Source organism: Hyalella azteca, unplaced genomic scaffold (assembly GCF_000764305.2).
Source record: "Hyalella azteca isolate HAZT.00-mixed unplaced genomic scaffold, Hazt_2.0.2 contig12328, whole genome shotgun sequence".
NCBI classification, from domain to species: Eukaryota; Metazoa; Arthropoda; class Malacostraca; order Amphipoda; family Hyalellidae; genus Hyalella; species Hyalella azteca.
In genome coordinates, this window is record NW_025942288.1 from 354866 (window position 1) to 374726 (window position 19861).

Genomic DNA, 19861 nt, shown 5'->3' on the forward strand with positions numbered 1-19861 from the left:
ATTTCCCATAGTTTTTTTGTGCAAGAAAAAATATTTGGAGAAAACTGGGTGGTCGTATAGCCATTTCCGGCACTATAGGTTATATCAAAACTCTTCTACCAAGATCCTGTTGTGGCACCTGGACACTCGCGGGTTCAGCAAAATGTTCGACCCGTGCATCGAGGAAATGGTATCAGGGACCCTGGCCGTGTACCGTGCTGCCGCTGCCCATCTTCTTCCAACGCCTTCACGGTCGCACTATATCTTCAACCTGCGAGACTACTACCGCGTCATACAGGCAAATATCCTCCTATACATAATTTTTTATTTTATTTCTACAGTTCCAAGGATGTTTTCGATCAATTTGGCAGTAATTATTATTCAAGATTAAAAGTGTACGTAAAAAACTTGCTAGTTTTGGTAATTTCACTTTTTCAATCGATATTTTTAGTGGAGAAATCTCGCTTTTCATTATTCAGGATGAATATTATCCCTGATAGGGTTCTTATCAAATAGATGAACGTCAATTCAATGTTTTCCCTTCAGTTTACTTATATTAATGAATGATTATAACTTAAGCTATGACACAGTTAAAAGTTATTGCATGCAGGGCGTGTTGCTGTCAGTTCCGGAGACGATGGAAGAAGTGTCGTGCATGAAGACCCTCTGGGTACACGAGGTGACGCGCGTCTTCTGCGACCGCCTCGTGGACTCCACTGACCGTCAGTGGCTGCTGGGCACTGTGGCTACCGTTTGCTCAGAGCACCTCCATCAGGACTTCCATCAGCTCCTGCAACACCTCGATCAGAATAACGATGGAATCGTGAGTCCTTGCAACTCATCGGTCAGACGGAATCGTGAGTCATTGACGACGGAATCGTGAGTCCTTGCAACACCTCGATCAGAATGACGACGGAATCGTGAGTCCATGCAACACCTCGATCAGAATGACGACGGAATCGTGAGTCCATGCAACACATCGGTCAGAATGACGACGGAATCGTGAGTCCTTGCAACACCTCGATCAGAATGACGACGGAATCGTGAGTCCATGCAACACATCGGCCAGAAAGACGACGGAATCGTGAGTTCTTGCAACACATCGGTCAGAAAGACGACGGAATCGTGAGTTCTTGCAACACGTCGGTCAGAATGACGATGGAGCCGTGACTCCGTGCAATATCAGTTGAGTGGCTAAATTTTAATTCTCGCCTACAAATGTTGAGGACCGCATGCAAATGATATTTTGCATTTTTACGCAGGTCTCGGAAGACGACATGAGGAGTTTGCTTTACTGCGATTTTGCTGATCCCAAGTGCGAGACGCGGCAGTACGTTCCTGTAAGTCTTCGTTCAAGCTAACAAATATTTTTTGTGAGACTTCAAGACCTGATAAATTACAATATATCCAAGAGATAATAACTTTACGAAGTTGTAGCTACCGCAAATTTATCAAATACATAGGTAATTATGGAGTTGTTAATTGGGTAGGAGCAATTTCATATAAGAAACAACGTTCTTTCCTGAAATTATTAAAATAAATTTGTTCTGAATGTCATCAATTAAATTTTAACCGATTATCTTCCAGATTTATATGAACATGTATTTAGTGTTATAAACAATGTAACTAATATCATGTACTTATTTAATTTTGCCGAAAAAAGAGGCTGAAGTCAAATTTAATTCAATATATAGTCTCAGAGCCTTGAAATACTCTATAGTAACAATTTTAAAATGGAAATCACTCGGAGAAGACATAATTATTTCATCTTCTTATACGACGACTAAATTCACACTGAATAGAAATAAAGACGCGCAAACTAACTGAAATATTGCAATTTGTGTTAGTAATGAAGGTTGTCTTTTATGTCATGAGTTTAACTGTGAAATAAACTTATTTAATTTAGGTAACAGATCTGGAGGCGCTGAGAGGCGTCGTCGAGGGCTACCTTTCAGAATTCAACAACATGAGCAAGAAGCCCATGAGCCTCGTCATGTTCAAGTAAGCGTCTCTTATATATGTTTTTTTTACCTTTGCATCCTTGTTAACTTTATTATCCTTTACAGATATGAATAATTACTTAGTCCATGAATTGGCACTTGATATTTCTGTTCGCGAAGAACAAATCAGACTGTTAGTCAAATTTACATTACGTTGCATGAGTGACGATAGCTGCGATAATCTCAATCACTAGATATCATAAAAGAAAATTTTTCGCTTTCATCAAATTGATTCCTCGATTATGGCCAGAAAAAAAACTATTTATGAATAGTTGAAGTTAATCATTTCCCCATATGAGTTGTTGTGGAATATTGAAGACTTCCAAGCGCAACTTTTATTTCTAAAATAATAATTGAATACGCGCTTACAGTATGCTGGAGTTCTTTCTTCTCTGTATACCAAGATTCAGCAATATTCATGAAAAAAGTAATCTTTTCAAATGATTCCAACGGACATTTGTAGATGCATTCAAATCTTCAATCACGATAGCTAAAACGCTCACAATAGTTTATTCCTGGTCCTATCTTGGTTATCGACTCAACAAGTGACGGACGAAGAATGAAAGAGAGGTTTGGCATGACCTCGCAAAACTAAGCTTTGAATCTAGAGCAAATGTGCAACCCGATTTAAAATTGGGTCTTTTTTTAAACAATTAAAAATATTGCAGGGTCTTCTATTTTCTGACCATGCACGATAAGACAACCTTCATAAATTCATATCCTCCAATAAACGACCGGAATATTTTTACTAACTTTAGCACACTTTGTAACCTCGGGCCAAAGACTACAAATCTTTCTTATATCATGAACTTGCGAGCACGCAATTCTCGTAATGCTTTCTTCTTTGTTTGTCATGCAAACTTTTCCCGGCTGCCTTTACTGTATTTATATGATCCTCGTTCAAGTTTTCCTTCAGAATGCAAATATTTTATTTAGGACATTATCTAACTTATTTAGTATGATTTTTGTGACCACTGTATTTAGAGAGACTTCATTTGGTTAGTCTTCTGAGTTTTCTGACAATCTGGATTAAATTATCTCGGCAAATGTACAGAATGATACACAGTTACTATCAGGAATTTCGATTAGATTAAAATGAAATTATGTTGAAAAAATTATACTTCTATTGTGCATCGGAAGAAAGTGCATTCACATAAAGTGGGATGATTTTTTGAATGGGAAAAGATAAACCAACAGCAGAGAATACACTTCTGAATTGCCTCTTACAGCATAAATATAGAGTGAAGCATTTCCAGAATTACCCTCCCGCCTCCATGTCTCTTTTCCTTACCTCAAGGTCCCCTCCCCAGTCCAATATCTGCTCAACCCTGTCCCCACCCCTTGCCCCTTTTCCCAGACTCCTGCCTCAATGTCTGCCCGACCCTGTCCCCCATCCTTGGCCCCATATTCCCCTGCTCCTACCCAAATTTCAACCCCACCATGTCCCCCAATCTTGGCCCCATATTCTCTTCCTCCTCCTGCCCCAATATCTGTCCGACCTCCCCAAAGGTTTGCCCTGGAGCACCTGGGGCGCGTAAGTCGCGTGCTGCGCCAGAGTCGCGGCCACGCGCTGCTTGCGGGCGTCGGCGGCAGCGGCCGCCACTCTCTGACGCGTCTCGCTGCTCACATCGCTGACTACGAACTCGTCGAGGTCGCTTAATAATTAGAGCAACTGTAATAATTATTAATTACAGCAACAATAACAACAGTAACCCCTGAAATTCCTGGATACACTGATTCTCAAATACGCACTGTAATTACTGCTAATAAACTTAATATTATTGACAATGCTTGAGGTGTTTTAATCGGAGTAGTTCTCAATCAATTTTTAGAAACTATGCAAATAACTATAGTTTTCATGCTCGAGATGTTAAGTATGCGAAGGTCAAGTCCATTCTTCAGCCTCCAAGACTTGACTGCGATTGCACACAAATCCCACAGATTGAGATGAGCCGCACGTACGGCCTCACCGAGTGGCGGGAGGACCTCAAGCTGCTGGTGAAGAAGGCGGGCTTCGGGGAGCAGCCTGTGGTGTTCCTCTTCAGCGACACTCAGGTCTGTATGTCCACCTTATTGGGGTCTTGTTCACCGATTTTTAATTTAAATAGTCCAGTCAATAATACGTTCACTTATTACAGAGGTCTAAGTTCTCGCTGTTTACAGGGGAATATATAGCGAACCATTTTGGTACTTCAAATATGTTGTATTCGTGGTCTAATCGCTTTACCGCAACGCATTTTCATGCTCTTGATACATTCCAAAAAACTAATCTCCTACTGATTTATTATTAATAAATTTAATACCTGTCATTTTAGCCAGGCTTTCCTGCTGTTGAATTATTATGAGTCCAACGTGCATATTAATTCCATCAGATCAAGCAGGAGGTATTTTTAGAAGGAGTTTGCAGCCTGTTGAGCAGCGGAGAAGTTCCAGGACTCTTCCCGTCCGATGAGAAGCACACAATCTGCGACAAAATGAGGAACGTCGACAGACAGAGAGACAAAAGCAAGCAGGTGATAACGTAGTAAATTTGTTCTCAACTGCTTGAGTTTAAAACCAAGTAATGCGACCAAGATTCGAAATTCAAAGTTTCTAGTGAAACGATTACCGACCGTTTGAATTCGTTTATACATTAATCTGAATGATAAATTAGAACTGTAATAGCAATTAGGAGGAAAATAATAATTCGTGTTTTAAATTTCATTTGATTTCACCTTTCTTGCTTTAACTTAGTTCATTCATCTTTAATTCGATTATTTGTACACGATTGCCGTGCGGCATAGATAAGAATTGTCAAAACTATAGTTGTAATCCGAGCGTACATTCGATAAAAATTCTTATCTAGAGGTATATGAGAATCAATAGACATCATTGTAGGTAAGTTGCCTCTTTGGAGTAAAGCACTAACCATGCTCATTCTAGTGAGTGATCTCATTCTAGTGTTCTTGTGACCATGCTCATTCTAGTGCTCATATCATGAAATTTAGTTAATTTGCACCGATACGAAATTGATACAACGCACAGGAATTCGAGCACTTTTTTGCGTTTAAATTGCATTTAAATTTAAAAAAAATTTTTAGTTACGTTTAAATTGCGTCTAGGACGCAAATGAGTATGAACGATACATACCCTTAATTTTTTCGTAACCCTGAAAATTTTTTTATGGAAATAATTTTATTCTAAGTTTAAAGAGTTTTTGGGAGTTCCGTAGATCACAGTATGAGCGATATTGATCGAGTGATTTCTTGCTTATAATGACTCTTCGCCTTGCTTTGAACCTAAAATTATTCTTGACGCTCCATGGAGCTTCAATTCCTCAGCTTCAGCACATGACGAATTAGTGTCGATCAATTTAGTTTTCATTAATTCATTTTCTATGTATTTTGTTATTCACTGGAGCCACAAACTAATTACATATCATTAATTCCGTTTATCCGATGTAAGTTACTATATATGTTAAAAATTATATTTTTCTTTCTATTAATAGTGAAATGGATAGTCACTGAAAAAATATTTGTATTCATCCAGATTGACGTCAGCATTAGAAATTAATACAACAATCAGCATTCCGAATTCTTGCGATGTTCTAAATTGCTTTCATAATATTTACTCGAATTTAATCAATAAATCTGATTGAATTCCCGAAAATAAGCAACTAAATGCTGGTATAAATGACGCACGCTAGACGGACGGCAGCACGACGGCTCTGTGGCAGCTGTTCGTGGAGCGCGTACGCGAGCAGCTGCACGTCGTCATCGCCATGAGCCCCTGCGGCGACACCTTCAGGAACCGCCTGCGTCGCTTCCCCGCCCTCCTCTCCTGCTGCACCATCGACTGGTTCCAGGTATTGCCTTCACTCGAAATTACGAGTTACATTTTTTTAATTTTCTTACGTGTCATATTCATGACTGGGTTTCATTACTCATGCCAATGAAAAATTGTACCAGAATATTTTTTGTTTTATGCGAACGTTTTTGACTCTTTTTTTCCATTCCTAGTTGTTTGAAAGCTATATTATATTTGATATCAATGAAGTGAAGCATGTATGGGCAATATTGATGTATATGCATCACTTCATATAAATAATAAATAAGGAATAATCTGAAATCCTTACGTCATAAGGAATAACACACACGAATTTCTATAAAACGTACTTATTTACCTGAACCTTTGACCAGCCGTGGCCGGAGGACGCCCTACAGGCGGTGGCAGTACGGCTGCTGAAGGAGGTCGAGCTTCCCGACGACACGCGCGACGGGTGCGTGGCGCTCTGCCAGCTCTTCCACACCTCCACCCAGACGCTGTCCCAGAGGTATCTTCTTACATCTGTTGGAAATTCGCACAAATTTTGCTCTTTTATTGCTTTTATTGCATGTTTATATTAAACACAACATGCTGTCTCATTCCGTTGAGTTCATTTTTCACAGCGGCAGATTGATCCTGAAGCAAATTCGTGGAAAAATATCAGGCACGACTTATGATCCTATGATCGAGATAACTAATAAATGACCTTCTCGACAACATAGAAATCATACATCTTTTTTTGCTCAAGATTTATAACATAATATCTGGGTTTTACAGTTATAAAATCCACCGCTGTAGTATTTTTTATTCTGCGTAGTTAAGCTGCCGTATCGTTGATTGAATGATATGAGGTCGTTTTCAAAGAGTCTCAATATTGTCACGACGGCTTATGCGTATTTTACGACTCCCTCGCAGATATTTTGAGGAGTTGGGCCGCTACAACTACGTCACTCCGACATCATACCTGCAACTCCTGCACACCTACATGGTCATCTTGCAGAAAAAAAGAGAGTGAGTTCTATAGCAATTCTCTGTGAACTCTAAATTGTCGAATAAATTTCAGAATTTTTATTAATTTCACAATTTGGTCTCTGCATGTAAAAGCCGATTCGTATTATTTTCTACCAATTCATTGTTGATCTGCTGATAAAATACTATGGCAATTTAATACTATTTAGCTGTTCTTACGAAATCAACGTTGTAAATCATATTTCCTTCATGACACCTTATTTAAACAAGAATATTACCAAAATTACTTTCTCTATTTGAGTGGAACCGAGTGGTATCTCTTTCATTCACAGCGTGCATAAAAATGAGTGCGAGCCATCGTCCTTTTTTTGCGAAAAAATTTCTCTGCGAAATAGAAACGCTTCATTTCTGCGATGGTTTTATTAAAGCTAGAAATGAGTATATTTTAATTTTTAATGTCATATCAATTTTTTCTTATTGTACTTCAAATATAATTATTACAATTAAATAAAAGTTAAATTGGCTAATCAGGTATGATGAGAAAGTAATAATCTAATAAAATTGTGTTTCCCCTTTGCGCCACTTTCCTCAACAAGAAATTTGCGCTTTAATTTAAATCAATTCTTCCCAAATTTATTTACCATTTAAGAAGAAAAACAAAAGCACATAGAAGATTATCTCAGTGCATTTTAAGCCACCTGTGTAACACCGCTGCACGCAATTGCTTTCATAGAAAACCGCAACGTCCCTAAATTTGCCTGCTCCCTCAGGGAAGTGAAGTGCCAGGAGAGCCGCTACACGACGGGGCTGGAGCGCCTGGAAGAGGCTGCGTCGTCGGTGGGGGCGATGCAGCAAGAGCTTATCAACCTGCAGCCCATCCTGCTCACCAAGACGCGCGAGGTCGAGGAAAAGATGGCCATGGTTGAGAAACGGCGTGGGGAAGTGGCCGAGGTAGTTTCAGCTTAAGAGATATTTAAAGATTATAATAATTTTTATTATCCATTATATTTTAAAGCAATATTATGGATAATAATAATAATATATGAACATTGTTTTATATTATATATGGATAATATTATTATATATACATTATATTATCCGTATTGTGCGCTCTTTGTGTCATACGCTAAGTGTAACTAAGTGAAAAAGCAATTGATTATTAATAGTTGAATTAAATTTATTTAAGGTCTTAAAACTGTGTATCATTGATCATTTGACTGTCATCAAGGTCGAGCGTGTTGTGCGACAAGACGAAGAAGTTGCCAACCAAGCGGCCGGAGAGGCCAACAACATCAGGCTGGAATGCGAGGCTGAACTCAACCTGGCGCTGCCGCTGCTGGAGGATGCCACGGCTGCCCTCAACACCATCAAGCAGGACGACATCGTCTTCATCAAAGCCATGAAAAATCCTCCCTCAGGCGTTAAGCTCGTCATGGAAGCCATTTGTGTCTTGCTGGTACGTTGAATATTTTTATTATCGACGAAAGTTTACGCAAAATGTTCGCTGAATATTTAATTGCATATTTAATATATGTGATTGCAGGGAGAAAAGCCTGATCGCATCCCTGATCCACTGGGTACAGGCAAGATGGTGGAGGACTACTGGTCTGTCAGCAAGAGGCTGCTCGGAGATATCAAGTTCAAGGTTATTATTTTCCATTCGCTAAAAATACGAACAGTTATGTTGAAAAGATTTTTGAATTTTCAAATAATTTTCAGATACAACGTTATTCGAGCTTTGTAATCTGCACATCGAATTGTCATTTTATTGGACAAGGATGTTGAAACGAAAAATTCATGGGTTAAAAAATATCCCATCTGATTAGTGAGTGTAAATCGATGAATTGAAAATTGTCTACGTAGTAGAAGTTAATTGAACAGGAAATTTAATCCCAATGAAATATTAATATCATGCCTTTTTCTGCCAGGAAAATTTACTAAATTTCGACAAGGAAAACATTTCGCCGAAAGCTATCCAAGTGATCCGTTCTAAGTACCGAGACAACGACGAGTTCAAGCCAGAAAAAATTAAAGTCGCTTCCAAGGCATCTGAAAGTGAGCTATAAATAATATAGTTGATATTGTATTTATTCTATTGTTTAAGCTTGAATTATATTCCTGTAATTACTGAAGAAACGTATCGATGGCATTTAAATGGCATGGATCTATAATGGACGATATATCAAAATCAATAGCAATAGCAATATTACTTACTTATCCGGCAGTGACGTCTGCAGCAGTGAATATATTTTGAAAATCATCATGTAGCAAGAATTGACTTTTAATTTGCTCAAATTGACTTTTAATTTGCTCAAGCCCTAGACAACATTTTCAATCTATACATTTTTTCATCATTCTTAATTTTAAAATGTAAAATTCTATGTCCGTTCTCTTGCACAATATCAGTGAGCGGTATCAATGTCTACCTGGTAACATCAAGTGTATTTCTAAGAGTGACTGGCCGCTATATGCATTAATCAACGTTAATTGCCGCCATATTAACCTCACATTTTGCGGACTGTAGGTCTGTGCAAGTGGGTTCTTGCTATGGAGCGCTTCGAAGAAGTGGACCGCAAAGTCGCACCCAAGCGAGAGGCGCTGCGCAAGGCAGACAAGGACTACCAGAGCCTCATGGCAGAGCTGCGCAAGAAGCAGGAAGCTCTGCGAGGAGTGCAGGAGGAGCTGGCTGGACTGCAGGCCGAGCTCGACACCGTCAAGAAGGAGAAGACGGAGCTCGAGCAGACAGTCAGTGAAGCATGACGTGTTGTAACTTACGATTGTGTTATGTGCTCTTTTTGCATGTTTTTGGTACACTAATGTTTCATGTTTCTCTGCTAGAGAAAGCAGGTTGGACAACTTTGTTGGCATTTCGGTATTATATTCGGCCGGGAATATTATAGCTTTATACGGCAATGTTCCTTGTCATGAAGTAGACTATCAGTGAAATATATCATGTCCAAAATATTGTTCTGGTTTACATCGTAACGTCATTCCGAAAATAGATGTACTTCCAGGCCTGTTCTCTATTTCCGTAGGTGGAGTTGTGCAATATCAAGAAAGAGCGCGCGGAACAGCTGCTGTCGGCTCTCGGAGGAGAGAGGAGTCGCTGGACGGAAAACGCTCGTCAACTCGCGGAGATCTACATCAAACTCACTGGTGATCTGGCATTAAAATCTATGCGAAACAGTGATTTCTATATGTAATATTGTTATTTGGAGATCGAATTTGAATCAAATTCTAACAGCAAATTGTCACCCCTCATAAATTCTCTTCAGCGTTCATCAATTAGTTGCAAAATTTTAATTATTATTTTTTTTTGCAGTTAATTTTCGGCTTTTCATGCATCGCAACTCCGACCAAGAACTTATTTCTTTCAAAAAGTATTTACTTCCATAAAACGTGATAGGGTCTCATCGTTTATTTCCGCACTTCGTATTCACACCCAACGGGATAAACTTTCGGGTTATCTTGCCTATAACTTTCTAACACTGCGTCGCCCAGGGGATGTGTTGCTGGCTTCCGGCAGCATCGCCTACCTAGGTGCCTTCACCCCCGAGTTCCGCACCTGCCAGACCGCCTCTTGGGTCACCGCCTGCAGGAGCCGTCAAGTGCCTTGCTCCTCCACCTTCGACCTTGCCTCCGTCAGTCTCAATAGCACTGCATTGAACAAAGGAAAATGACCTTCAGAGATGCTAATTTCAAGTTTATTTTTCAGGAAATGAAGTTGTTAGATTTTCATAGAAATGAATTTCCTCATTAGATTGCATTATAACTTGTATCTTTCAGTTGATCTCTGGGCGATTCAATGCCTCTTTTCGAGGTCATTAATTAAATTCCAACATTAACGAAAATATTTGATGAAGCTATAATTTTGCATCTTTTTTGCCTTAATAACGCATTTTTCGCACGCGAAGAAGCGATAGCTAATTAGCGTTTCAAATGACAGTATATCTTATTGTCTTTTTTTTGCGGTACATTAGAAAACGTTCAGATCGTAGCTGTAATTTAATGACTATTTCAAACCTTGCGTTAAATAAATTTTTTAAAGACACTCAATTTTTCCCTCATTTGCCTCTCAATCGAAGGAAATCAAATACATGAATTGTTTTCAATTCAATCGTTTTCTATGGTTGAACTTCACCAAATGTTCTCTTGTATTGGCCAGATCCTGGGCGACCCGCTCACCATAAGGGACTGGACTCTCAACGGCCTGCCGACCGACGCGTTCAGCATCGATAACGGCGTTATCATCAGGTGAGCTCCACAAGACACGTTTGTTCAAGGCAGCGCGGAATCTTTTTCCATTTTTGCGTAATTTCTTTATTTACTTCCCTAATCATAACAGTTAATGGGAATAAGAAGAAAAATTTTGTCACTATTTATTGAGTTGTCAAAAAATTCTATTAACGAAACTGATTATGGTCGAAAATTCGTAATTCTGAAAATTCAACCTACAAAGTCTTCCAAATATAACAAAAATACAATAATATTCAAATTGATCAAATACTAATAATCAAATAATTACAAATACGAAATTCTCAATGTCGAACCTTTTAAACACCAAAAATAACCATACAAACTCACAGCAACACAACACGGTGGCCGCTTCTCATTGACCCGCAAGGCCAAGCCAACAAATGGATCAGAAACATGGAGAAGGACAACAGCCTTCAAGTGCTGAAGCTGTCAGACCCTGACTTCATCAGGACACTCGAGAACTGCGTCCAGTTCGGGCAGCCAGTGAGATCGCCTCTGACCTTATTAATATTTCAAGTCCCATAATACATAATCGTTATCAGCATTTTACAGCTTAAAAGTAGAAGTAAAAGTTTCGTCTTAAAAGAGTTGATATAATCTATTTGTGCTTATTATTTATGTGTTAACCCTCTACCGCCTGATACGACACGAGTAACCGGAGCAATATTGTCACAAGTCTGCTTCCCAAAAAGGATACATTCTAGTGAGCGCAAAATGACTTCTACTGATGGTTTCCGCCACGTACGGCAACTTTAATATGTTTTCTGTTGCGTACAGACGTCCTCAGATTGCTGCACTCAATAGTTTACGCATAATTTAATTTGAAAGTTATGTTCCCGGAGAGTGACATACGGTGGTAGAGTGATAATATTATTTAAATTTGATTTGCATATTAAGCAGTAAAACGTCTTCAGAATATATACTGTTTTATATATACATATATATAACACTGTTACATATATAAAGATTTAATAAGTTATGCTCACAGACGAATAACTCTGAAGCACATTCATCAATCCTGACACTTATATGCTCGAAGGTGCTACTCGAGAACGTAGGCGAGGAGCTGGATCCCATCCTCGAGCCGCTGCTGCTGAAGCAGACGTTCAAGCAGAGCGGCTCCACGTGCATCAAGCTCGGCGACGCCACCATTGAATACTCGCCTGAATTCCGGTCAGAATATTTGCAGAACAAATAACTAATGGGATTAATTTCAATTTAGAAGAGCTTTGAACTTTTTCTTGCGTGTTGCTAAGCCTCTTGCGATAATAAGCCTCTAACATTCAAATTATTTTTGGACGAATAATATTATAAATTTGCTTAGCATACGAAGTTGTTCCCTACTTCACTTCAAAATTCTTGCTCTGGATTTGAATGGTTGAAGTTTATATAATTTTACGCGTATTGTAAACATACGCATGCGTGCTCTACTCAACTTGAGTTCGAGCTCAAGATTAGGTTGAATTAGACCTAATGAGTGAGAGAATAAAAAAGGAATTCTATAGAGCATATGTTAGTGTAACGTATGAGATGACGGCGTCAGGCTAGCCAGTCAGGGTACGTTGAATTAATTATCTCCAGCAAATAACGTTAAAACAGGGTTAATTACAGAATGATTCGATGGAAAAAAATTTTAATTACGTTTTTCATCGTCAATTATCTGTTAGGATGCGACGTACTTGGTCAGCAGCTGTTACAGTCGCCTCTGTGCCAGGGCGTAAACATCCATGGAGTAGACTGGTTAGGATGTGACTAAATAGACAGTAGGGAAAATACAACGTCACCCTAAAACTGGGGCCTAGATTAAATTCGTGGCTAAACCGATATTAACCAGGAATTATAGAAACTTTAATCTATGCCCATTCCCTGACGTTATTGTGATGCGCTCACCTATAATTATCTCAGCCTTGTTCTCCATACTCACACTTGACCTCGTCGTGTGACCTCATATGAACAAATTGAATTAACCTAGCCCAACACCACTTACGAATCCCTACATCTGACCTCGTCCCATGATTTCACCCTAGCTCGTAACCTCTTCCTAAACCTGTCAGCGGTCCTCACCTTTCCTCATCCTTCCCTCACCCTTCGCTCACCCTTCCCTCACCCTTCCCTCACCCTTCCCTCACCCTTCCCTCACCCTTCCCTCGCCCTTCACTCACCCTTCCCTCATCCTTCCCTCAAATGCAGGATGTACCTGACCACGAAGCTGAGCAACCCGAACTATGTACCTGAGGTCTCGGTGAAGGTTACCCTCGTCAATTTCGCCCTCACGGCCGCGGGGCTGGAGGACCAACTTCTGGCCCTCGTCGTCGCGCATGAGAAGCCTGAGCTCGAGGAGGAGAGGGTCACACTCATGCTTCAGACGGCAGCCAATAAAAAGTCCGTCTGCTGTTCCTAATGGTTTATACGGGATTATTTCTTAACTGTTGTACAGACCATTATTTATAATGCATTATGTACGTGCCCATACCCATTTAGCAACAAAACCATTTAATATTTAAACTATAATAACACATTCTATGGCCTAAATGGATAATGAATGAAAGAAAATACTGCAAACAAAAGATTGAAAGAATTCATTTTGAAAATTTATTAATTTTTACGATAAGAGAAGTTATATGAACAAAGTTTGAAAATAGAGCCGAGAAACAAGTAAAGAAGCTAAAAGCCAAGGCGTCTGGAAATCGTGTAGACTCTTTATAATTCTTTTTCTCTCATCATATCATACAAGTTTGGAATAATTTTTTAGTTTTTTAGGGATCTTCATCTGTATAAATGATAACAGTGTGTTTGAATTTTCATATTAAATCAACGCTGCTCTAAATGAAACGAATTGTATCCACCAACGCTGCAAAGGGTGTATGAAAACTGGAATGTGATAATCCCCAAAGTCATGTATTTAGATCAACTCTTAATTGCAAAACAAAAGTGAGGAAAATTGCAAATAAACTCATTGAGGATTTTTAAGAACGACCTCCATTGAAACCCCATCTCCGAATTTGGAATACGTTAAATTGTATTGAGTGACCATCATCGTCCTGAGTGACGCAAAGCGCCTCGTCACTGAGACGCAAGACAAGCAAGCCGTCGCCGACGAAACAGAGAAGAAGGTGAGCCCAAAAAACAAGGTTGTGTTTACAGTGACTTAACAGAGTTTTGTGTTCATGGGTGCTGACTTCATGATAATTGGAGTGCTGACTTATAGTTGGAGTGCTGATAGTTGGAGTGCATATCATGGGTGCTGACTTCATGATAGTTGGAGACAGCGAACGGTTTGGTTCGACCAAATAATTCCTGTTAGGATCGCGAGATAGGCGCAATCCGAATTTTTTTTGCAGAATAATCGATTTAAAATCTTCTGTTGGGATGTATTGTAGCAGGGAATCACTAACACGTACTGACCTCAATATAAAGTCTATAGCTGCACGTTGCGTTGGCTAGAAAAACCGAATATTCAGCACGGCTGAAGGCACAGCTGAAAGTCACGGAGTAAGTTATCAAGTTTTATGAATTGGAGATATGAAGATGAGTGATCTACATTTGATCATTAACAGACCTTGTATTTTCACTACAGAGGCCGAAGGCAAAGAAAAACAGGGCTGGTAAAAGAGCCATTGCTTTCTCAAAACTTCTCCTTCAATACCCGTGTTGATCAGCAGAAAATCTTGAGTCCAATTGCTCTTCTATTGTTTATTCAAAATTGTTTAAATCTCTCAAGAAACTCGACTGAGACCCAATCTTTGGCAGTGGTTTTTGTCTCAGTGTAAACAATCGGGTCCATTCTCCGTTCTTCTTAGTTCAACAAACTTGACGTAATATTACACAGGTCCTCCAGTGCCACCCCCCACCCACCCATTTTTATATCTTAGAATTTACGCCTTGAGTCTGTTCTAGGACGCTACTTCGTCACTTTTCCGGTGCCATTTGTCATCTTTCTCGATGCTCTGTGCTTTTTCAAAACAATTAATGTCGCTAGCCCCTACGCAGTATAGGCGCAGAACACCATAAAACTCCTGAGTTAACATTCTTCAAAATATGAACCTAATAATTATGAATCAAACAAACAATTTGCTATAAACAAAATAATCAGAATAGTTTAGTATGAAAAAATTTTAATTTTTACTTCAACAATTTTCGTTAAATGAATACTTTATAATCGGAGTCTATACAACCTGATACAATTACATTATGCTTCCTGAATCCTTAATAAGTTTTCTCTTTTGAACGTATCAGATTGAAAATATCAAAATTTTTATCTACGTACAATATAGGATCCCAATACTGTTCTCCATATACTTCATCTAAGACAGTTCATATCTACTGTAGTTTTAATCCTATTATTATTTAGTCATGACTTTTAATTGATGTTTACTCAACATAAGTTTCGATTTTTCTACATTAAGAAAGCTTTGAACTATGAAACAATATCTGAATTCGTCTTATTTGTATAAGACCCGACGGATATATCATAGCACAGGCAGCTTACAATTTATAATCCTAACTAAATATAAAATAAAAAATTTGTTACTCCTAAGATCAACGTAACCCGACAAGGATACCGCAGCATCGCGGAGCACGCGTCAATCCTATTCTTCACCCTACGCGACCTGTCAACCCTGGACCCAATGTACCAATTCGCGCTGTCTTGGTTCGTCAACCTCTTCTCTAACTCCATCGACAACTCGGAGCGTTCCTCGCACTTGGAGGGGAGACTGCTGGCCCTCACAACCCACTTCACCCTCAGTCTTTACCGCTGCGTCTGCATGGGACTCTTTGAAAAAGTGAGTGCCCTGGATTTGACTCATTAATGTTTAGATTTAATATTGGTCTTGAAAATTTTGCCCTTCAATCATTACCTCTGCTTAACTTCGTTCGTTTAAAAAACTTTGAACTTAACCCTGTGAAATTCATAGGACGAACAAATAATCCCTTACTCCTTAACACTTTTAAGCATAGATTTTTGGTAAAAATTTATAGATACTCAATAACTGTACTTGAGTGGATAATTTTATGTATCGATATTCTACTTGACTAATTAATTTTTAAGACGTATTCTCACTTCTACGCTCATACCTGAACTTTGGCGTAGCTATATAGGTAGACATTTTAACCCCTAAATTCACAAAACCTGCCTCGTTACACCCAAGCAATGCCACCTTGTTTTCATGTTTTCACACTGCTATTCTTATAATTCGCTCTGCTTATAGAATCAATCCAACCCGGGTTAAAAACGTAACCGTTCCGACATCCAATTAACAGCGCCATCCACCAATTAGAGATTTGTGAACCCTTGTTATTGTCTGTCTTTTAAAAATCTAGAACCACTGGCGAATGCATAGTAACATCTTAACTGGTTTGAAAACGTAACGGCTTGTCGTATTAATTCGCTTGATGTCATAATTTAAAGCTGCATGCATGATATTGTTCCCCATATCAAGTCAAGAGCGTAGCAAGAGAAGCCTTCAAAAGAAACAGCGTTGAAGCTGAGTCGGTTGGTTTCTACATGCTCATTTTTCTGGCTATAAACGTTCTATGCATCTTCGGAAGCTGAAACTTGTCGTAAAAGTCGTGCTGGCAGCTCGAGGCACAAACTTCGCTCACTTGCCTCCGGCTGTGTGAAGACAAGAAAGTTATGCTGTCCGTTGCCTGGTCGAGGAGTTTCGCATTCTCTTAAAACATAGTCGCGTTTCGAAAGCAAAATAGTCCATTTTAAAAGTTTATAACGACACCTTCCGCCTCAAATATTTTAAAAGTTCTCAGCACAAATACAAACAAAAAGCTGCACCGCTGCATCTAGCTAAGGAAAAATGATTACAGTTCTCACAGCCACAATTAAGTCCCTGCTTGCCTCATTACGAGACTTCCAACTAGCAAACCCTGTGCCTGTGGTCAACTCTCATTTTAAAACGTAACTGTAGGATATTAGGTTATAGCGATGCAGTATACTAGGGTGAATTGAACTTTCCCCAGCGCTCCTTAACATGCAATAAAACGGCAACAGCTCCATAGTTGATGCGTAGTTTCCTGCATTGACAAGAAGAAGACAAATTAATTACATTAATGAATTTGCTCCACTATGAAGTGTTCATTCTAAATTTTGAACCTCAGCAATTTAATTGTTAAGAATCATTGGAAACGAAGTTGGACTTCGACTTCTAACAAAGAAGTTCTTAATCATAGTTATTATTTCTCGTAGAGCCCTTTTTCATGATATGTTTGTTGGAAGAGAATGCCAGTTTTATTCATATCTTCTTCTAAATTAGTTTCTACTGTTGTCTAATAATTGATATATAATAGTAGAGTCAACAAGTCTTAAAATTTCTCCAAATGAGAGGCTTATAAAATTTGGCCACTTTGCTTCGCTCATCACAAAGCCTCTCCAGGGTTTTAAAATGAAGCAGATGAATAGACGAGTTGCTTCATGCATGGATGGCTGCAGGAGAGAGTCTTGATTACTTGATTAAGATATGGCGTAGCGCCCACGAAGGTATTATAGCTTCTGTTATAGAAAGAGACTAGATTAAAGTAGCAAGTAAAGAACGGGGAAAGATCTTGTTTAGTCCAGGTTACAGTTGATCTAGCTGTGCAGTTTGAAATTACGTTGAGTTCCAGTTAATTGGTCGTTTCTGAGTGAATTATATCGTTGATTTCGACTTATTTCCATTATTTGTAACCTGTTCGTGACGTAAAATTCATCTGTTATGTGTTCGTTTCTTCCTGGTGAAATCGGAGAATCCAAACTCCAAAGATGTTTTAAATAAAAATGGAATTCTTTTAAATCTATATCATAGTATAAAATATTTGTTATTTTACCTAAATAGTGATCTTTAATTGTATTCACATCTTAACACAATTCAGCATAATTAATAATAATTAATTTTACCGATAATAAATGTTACTATCTCATGATCCTCGTCCTCGCAGGACAAGCTCGTCTTTTCGTTCCTGATGAGCGTGAACCTGGAGCGCGCTAAGGGCCGCGTGAGTGAGCAGGAGTGGCTGTTCCTGGTGACGGGGGGCGCCGCCATGACAGGGGGCGACGCTCCCAACCCTGCCCCACAGTGGCTGCACAACAGCGCATGGAAGCAGTTCCAGTCGCTGGCCACACTACCTGCCTTCAAGGTTAGTACGATTTAGCCTATACCAGCAAGAAACAAATCCAACTAACAGCAGGTCGTTGCTCATTGAGCACGAGAATCTACGCTTTAATAAGTAATAAATATTAATGAGGTACTGCTGAACTAAAACTGGAGCTATCCTGGTTTATTTGAAACGGGATCTTAAATATAAAATTTAAACTATCTTAGCAGAAAAGATCAATACGAACTAGCTACGATGAAAATAACAATGAGCGTCCCAGAAATAAAATGAAAATTGATCAGAATTCCTACGTAGTTCTGGATTTGTCGAATTTTTCTCCCCCCAAAGGAATGGAATCGCAAAATTTTTCTCTACATTGTAGCCGACATGAATGACATTACATAATGGGTAAAGGAAATAAATGCAAGCAAATATTATTATATAGGAAATTCAAGATAACTTTTGTCCGATTAATTTTAAAATTTTCACACCGCGTTTTACTTAGTTTTTCAATCCCTTTCACATGAACACCTATAGAACGTAGTCGAAGATTTCCCCTCGAACGAGGAAGCCTGGCGGGTGGTGGGAGAATCGTCCACTCCCCACAGGGAAGCGTTACCTGAGCCCCCCGAAGCGCACCTAACACGCCTGCAGAAGCTGTGCGTCCTGCGCACGCTGCGCCCCGACAAGATGGTAGCCACCGTACTCGACTATGTTGCTGGTGAGACAAGATGGTAGCCACCGTACTCGACTATGTTGCTGGTGAGGCGTTAAGATGGTAGCCACCGTACTCGACTATGTTGCTGGTGAGACAAGATGGTAGCCACTGTACTCGACTATGTCGCTGGTGAGACAAGATGGTAGCCACCGTACTCGACTATGTCGCTGGTGAGACGGTATTTGTAGTCAAACGCATAAGATTGCTTTTACTAAGAGCTTGTAGACATATTGATAAGCCGCTTTGGAAGTGATGCTTCTTGTAGCAGATAATCTCACCATATCACAGTTTTATAATGATTCAATGAAATTCTTGAATCGAGCAATTGTTAGGCTTGATACAAAAAACAGTAAACAAAAGGAACTTTTATTTCAGAGATGACTGGTCCAAATCTTGAGAAAGCAGACGTATTCACAAAAATCTAGGATTGAACCAAGTCACGAAAAATTACGCTTGGCAGCGGTTCCATTACAGTTTATCGCCGTTATGCCGACGAATAAACCCGGCCCAACATAACTGTTGAAGCAAGAAATATCTCATAAATTTAACAATTCTGCATTCCAGTAGTAGTATTCCAATATTGCAATAACTTTCAATCAAATACATTCATAGAAGAAAATCTTTACACGTTTTACACACCATGACATACTGAAGGTTCTTTCTATAGCAAACAGTCTCGCTGAAAGTCCTCAAAAAAAGATAGAACGAAGGTTGTTTTCCACCGGATACGCAGTTATTCTATCAAATGAAAGGAATAAATAGCTGTTAGATAATAGGTAATCAAATCATAAGTTTTATGAGCATAAATAAGACGCAATATGTCACTATATCAGCCTCGGACCCACCTTAAAATCTTTAGCCACCAAGCGGTTAAGCTGTAACTTTAAGAGGCTTGTGAGGCCATGTAAAGGGAAATAATGAAAGTAGAAGAAAGAGAGGGCAGACTCCAAAATAAACAAGTAATTTAAGCTTAGGAAAGCACCAAGCTTTCCCAATAGGTTGCGAACAAATATCAAAGTTATTACAGTAAAAAGCCGAAGCTCAAAGTTAA

General features: G+C 39.2%; 1 protein-coding gene across 1 annotated transcript in view; it reads left to right on the forward strand.

Moving 5' to 3' along the window:
- Positions 1-19861, forward strand: part of LOC108669505 (dynein axonemal heavy chain 7-like) — a 65519-nt gene that overhangs the window by 34794 nt on the left and 10864 nt on the right. Inside the window, exons 41-65 of the mRNA XM_047883230.1 lie at positions 104-277; positions 590-802; positions 1242-1319; positions 1886-1980; positions 3489-3630; positions 3921-4034; positions 4352-4492; positions 5665-5823; positions 6158-6291; positions 6699-6794; positions 7523-7703; positions 7981-8208; positions 8296-8397; positions 8681-8807; positions 9277-9497; positions 9788-9908; positions 10254-10393; positions 10918-11006; positions 11339-11492; positions 12049-12182; positions 13200-13402; positions 14037-14122; positions 15548-15793; positions 17937-18134; positions 18630-18813. Coding sequence (XP_047739186.1) covers positions 104-277; positions 590-802; positions 1242-1319; positions 1886-1980; positions 3489-3630; positions 3921-4034; positions 4352-4492; positions 5665-5823; positions 6158-6291; positions 6699-6794; positions 7523-7703; positions 7981-8208; positions 8296-8397; positions 8681-8807; positions 9277-9497; positions 9788-9908; positions 10254-10393; positions 10918-11006; positions 11339-11492; positions 12049-12182; positions 13200-13402; positions 14037-14122; positions 15548-15793; positions 17937-18134; positions 18630-18813 — 3760 coding nt within the window. The remainder of the gene's footprint in view (positions 1-103; positions 278-589; positions 803-1241; positions 1320-1885; positions 1981-3488; positions 3631-3920; positions 4035-4351; positions 4493-5664; positions 5824-6157; positions 6292-6698; positions 6795-7522; positions 7704-7980; positions 8209-8295; positions 8398-8680; positions 8808-9276; positions 9498-9787; positions 9909-10253; positions 10394-10917; positions 11007-11338; positions 11493-12048; positions 12183-13199; positions 13403-14036; positions 14123-15547; positions 15794-17936; positions 18135-18629; positions 18814-19861) is intronic.